At 50.3% G+C, this 5,000-nt stretch overlaps 1 protein-coding gene across 1 annotated transcript in view; it reads right to left on the bottom strand.

The window, feature by feature from the left end:
* The window catches only part of LOC139541781 (adhesion G protein-coupled receptor L1-like), an 83,008-nt gene that overhangs the window by 25,940 nt on the left and 52,068 nt on the right, over positions 1-5,000 (bottom strand). Inside the window, exons 8-12 of the mRNA XM_071346727.1 lie at positions 4,947-5,000; positions 3,857-4,009; positions 1,862-2,207; positions 961-1,257; positions 512-615 (exon numbers count right to left, since the gene is read on the bottom strand). The exon at positions 4,947-5,000 is cut by the window's right edge and continues 58 nt beyond it. Coding sequence (XP_071202828.1) covers positions 512-615; positions 961-1,257; positions 1,862-2,207; positions 3,857-4,009; positions 4,947-5,000 — 954 coding nt within the window. The remainder of the gene's footprint in view (positions 1-511; positions 616-960; positions 1,258-1,861; positions 2,208-3,856; positions 4,010-4,946) is intronic.

Consider the following 5,000-nt stretch of genomic DNA (forward strand, 5'->3'; position numbering starts at 1 on the left):
GTGTGTGTGACCGACCTTCCCTCATTGTGTTTGTGACTGACCTTCCCTCCTTGTGTTTGTGTGTGTGACTGACCTTCCCTCCTTGTGTTTGTGACTGACCTTCCCTCCGTGTGTTTGTGTGTGTGACTGACCTTCCCTCCGTGTGTTTGTGTGTGTGACTGACCTTCCCCCCTTGTGTTTGTGTGTGTGACTGACCTTCCCCCCTTGTGTTTGTGTGTGTGACTGTCCTTCCCTCCATGTGTTTGTGTGTGTGACTGACCTTCCCTCCTTGTGTTTGTGTGTGACTGACCTTCCCTCATTGTGTTTGTTTGTGTGACTGACCTTCCCTCATTGTGTTTGTGTGTGTGACTGATCTTCCCTCCGTGTGTTTGTGTGTGACTGACCTTCCCTCCTTGTGTTTGTGTGTGTGACTGACCTTCCCTCATTGTGTTTGTGTGTGTGACTGACCTTCCCTCATTGTGTTTGTGTGTGTGACTGACCTTCCCTCTGTGTGTTTGTGTGTGTAACTGACCTTCTGTGCTATCTGACTGACCCAGGGGGAAGTACAGTTACTGAGGTCAGGCCCTCTGGAGCTCCAGGTTACCGGGGACAACACACACTGGTACGATGCTATACCTGGTGGGGGAGAGAGAGGGGGAGGAGGGATGGAGGGAGGGGTGGAGGAAGGGAGGAACAGAGAGAGAGTCAGATATCAAAACCTAATTTGCATTCAGCATGCTCTCACTCAGTATCACTCCCCCCCACTCTCTCTCTCTCTCTCTCTTTCTCTCTCTCACTCTTTCTCTCTCTCTCCCCCATTCTCACTAGACTACCATTTCACTGCCACACACACACACACACACACACACACACACACACACACACACACACACACACACACACACACACACACACACACACACACACACACACACACACACACACACACACACACACACACACACACACACACACACACACCCAGTGATCCTTTGGGACATGGTCTCTCCACCATCTCTCCTTTAGGTGTTGGGGGCCACTGTACCCCTCTGGCCACCCTCCCCTCACACACCCCAACCTGCACCCCGTGGGACCCCCCCGGGGCGATGGGGGCACGGTGGGGGGGGCGGGGGGTCAGCGGGACCATGGCCGTAATTGGCCGCAAGTCCGGATTCCGGTTGATGACCCCGATGGGATTGGAGGCTGAAGGTCGTACTGGGGTCAGCGCTACGGTGGCTGTGTAGGTCCTCACTGTAGTCATGAGAGACGAGAGAGGACCTGGAGGAGAGAGGCAGGGGGAGGGAGGGGTCAAATATATTATCATTCTGGTTAGTAAACCACCCTGCCCTTCCCCCGGTCACACACACCCTGCCCTTCCCCCGGTCACACACACCCTGCCCTTCCCCCGGTCACACACACCCTGCCCTTCCCCCGGTCACAGACACCCTGCCCTTCCCCCGGTCACACACACCCAGCCCTTCCCTCGGTCACACACACCCAGCCCTTCCCCCGGTCACACACACCTGCCCTTCCCCCGGTCCCACACACCCTGCCCTTCCCCCGGTCACACACACCCTGCCCTTCCCCCGGTCACAGACACCCTGCCCTTCCCCCGGTCACACACACCCTGCCCTTCCCCCGGTCACACACACCCTGCCCTTCGGTCACAGACACCCTGTCCTTCCCCCGGTCACACACACCCTGCCCTTCCCCCGGTCACACACACCCTGCCCTTCCCCCGGTCACACACACCCTGCCCTTCCCCCGGTCACAGACACCCTGCCCTTCCCCCGGTCACACACACCCTGCCCTTCCCTCGGTCACACACACCCTGCCCTTCCCCCGGTCCCACACACCCTGCCCTTCCCCCGGTCACACACACCTCTGGTAGGCTGGGGCGGTCTGAACTGCAGAGGGTATCTCAGCACGTTGTAGTTATTCCACACATAGAGCTGGTTGTCCCGTGGGTTGTAGTCTATAGATGATATATACTGGTAGGGGTTAGGGAAGGGGATTTGAACCGGTACCTCTCGCCCTCTGCTGGTGTCAAATGCATATAACACCATATCCCCTCCCCCTCCCCCTCCTCTGTCTGTCTGTCCCTCGTCGTCTTGGAAGACGGAGCGCACCGCGTATAGCACGCCGCACGCCATGAAGGCGTTGCTCGCCCCGCGCTTGTCGAAGCTGGTCGCCCACGTGCCCTCGAAACGCAGGGTGTAAGGGTTTACCTGGAGGGGAGGAGAAATGGAAGGGGCAGGAGAGGGGGGAAAGAGAGAGAGAGAGAGGAGAGAGAGGAGAGAGAGAGAGGAGAGAGGAGAGAGAGGAGAGAGAGAGAGGAGAGTGAGAGAGGAGAGAGAGAGAGAGAGGAGAGAGAGAGAGGAGAGAGAGAGAGGAGAGTGAGAGAGGAGAGAGAGAGAGGAGAGTGAGAGAGGAGAGAGAGGAGAGAGAGAGAGGAGAGTGAGAGAGGAGAGAGAGACAGAGAGAGAGGAGAGTGAGAGAGGAGAGAGAGAGAGTGATTTGTAAGGATGGTAAATTAATATGTGCACAAAAAGTGGTTGTTTTCCATGTGTGATGACCCTCCCACTCTGTCTGCCGAGTTCGTTCTCTTTGCTCTTGTTTTCCTTAATAGGATGTCGGTGGGCGGAGCCGGGAGGGTCGTCAGCGAAATGGGACACACCTGGGCTCGGGTGTGTCCCGAGATAAATGCACCTCTTCCCCGTTCATTGAGGAGACTCTCTCCATGCAGACACTGATTTTGGTTGTGGCATTTTTGTGGCCGTTTGTTTGTTTGCTTTGGCACCTTTCATCACCCTTCATTATCACATTTATGCACGCAAACACTCACTTACACTACTGATTACTGACTACACACACCATTATCACATTTATGCACACAACCACTCACTTACACTACTGATTACTGACTACACACACCGTTGTTAATTGTATATAGTTTACTTTAATTAATAAATATAATTTGTTCATCCGTATCTCCACTTTGTCTCCCTTTTTGTTACCAACTTTGAGCCGGTTCGTGACATGTTATTTGATCAAGAAAAATATTTAATTAGATGTGGATGTTTTGAAACTTTGCACATTTTGATGTAAATGTTTGAGGACAGGGTTTTGTTCTTTCTGGATTCCATTAGAATGACATCACAGAGAAAGGGGCAGGGTTTTGTTCTTTCTGGATTCCATTAGAATGACATCACAGAGAAAGGGGCAGGGTTTTGTTCTTTCTGGATTCCATTAGAATGACATCACAGAGAAAGGGGCAGGGTTTTGTTCTTTCTGGATTCCATTAGAATGACATCACAGAGAAAGGGGCAGGGTTTGGTTCTTTCTGGATTCCATTAGAATGACATCACAGAGAAAGGGGCAGGGTTTTGTTCTTTCTGGATTCCATTAGAATGACATCACAGAGAAAGGGGCAGGGTTTTGTTCTTTCTGGATTCCATTAGAATGACATCACAGAGAAAGGGGCAGGGTTTGGTTCTTTCTGGATTCCATTAGAATGACATCACAGAGAAAGGGGCAGGGCAACAACTCTTACAATTCCAACTATTGAAACCTGATTCTGTTCCTAATTATACAACGACCTTTCTTGCCAAAGCGGAGACGTTGAAAAAAGATTTGCCCTCAAAAGCGACGTCTATCGGTCTGCTAATACTAGTAAAGGTCCAGTGTACTTTTGAAATAAATGATATATTTTGTATTATTATTTGTTTTCAGGAGTTTCCGCAGCACCCCTAATTCCCACGGGTACGTAGAAGCCAAAATCTATCTGCAATTTTAAAGCTGATCTACCCCCTCATAAAAAAATGTCAAACATTTAGGTAAAATCCATTCCTCCCTCCGATCCATCCTTCTCTCTCACCTGACTGACAACTATACGTCCATTGTTGGCTTCAGTTGAGTAGATGACCCACAGTCCGTTCTCGTCCACAGCGAGGTCGATATCGCTCTTCCCGCCCCACCGATACGGCGACGTGTCGTGGTAGTTAGCGTTCAACACCACCGCCTCGCCGCTCTTGATAGAGAGAGAATGATTTATTTACATTTTAATAAGGCAAAGTTACACTGTATCAATCACAGCTGATGTATTTACAATTCAATCGACTCTCGATCGACACTCAATCGACAACACACAAATCAATCGACACAATAAAAATCAATCTAATTTACAATCTAATTTACAATCTAATTTACAATCTAATTTACAATCTAATTTACAATACATATTTTCTGGAGAAACCATCAGTCTGCAAAGGATTGGGGTCAATTCCAGTCAATTCAGAAAGTAAAGAAAGTAAACCAAATACCAATTCCACATGTTCCTCAACATAAAGCATTGAAGACTTGACATCGGAATTTCAGTGTACTTCCTGAATTGACTGGGATTTGAATGGCATTGACCTCAACCCTGGTGCGGTGGGTAAGGTGATACAGATCTCAGGTAAAGATTTGAATGGCATTGACCCAACCCTGGTGCGGTGGGTAAGGTGATACAGATCTCAGGTAAAGATTTGAATGGCATTGACCCAACCCTGGTGCGGTGGGTAAGGTGATACAGATCTCAGGTAAAGATTTGAATGGCATTGACCCCAACCCTGGTGCGGTGGGTAAGGTGATACAGATCTCAGGTAAAGGTTTGAATGGCATTGACCCAACCCTGGTGCGGTGGGTAAGGTGATACAGATCTCAGGTAAAGGTTTGAATGGCATTGACCCCAACCCTGGTGTGGTGGGTAAGGTGATACAGATCTCAGGTAAAGGTTTGGGCATTGACCCAACCCTGGTGCGGTGGGTAAGGTGATACAGATCTCAGGTAAAGGTTTGGGCATTGACCCAACCCTGGTGCGGTGGGTAAGGTGATACAGATCTCAGGTAAAGGTTTGAATGGCATTGACCTCAACCCTGGTGCGGTGGGTAAGGTGATACAGATCTCAGGTAAAGGTCAGAGGTCACCTTAATGCGCGTGCGGAGGTCGTACTTGACCAGGTTGCGTGTGCGTTCCTTGTT

Source organism: Salvelinus alpinus, chromosome 2 (genome assembly GCF_045679555.1).
Source record: "Salvelinus alpinus chromosome 2, SLU_Salpinus.1, whole genome shotgun sequence".
Taxonomy (NCBI): Eukaryota; Metazoa; Chordata; class Actinopteri; order Salmoniformes; family Salmonidae; genus Salvelinus; species Salvelinus alpinus.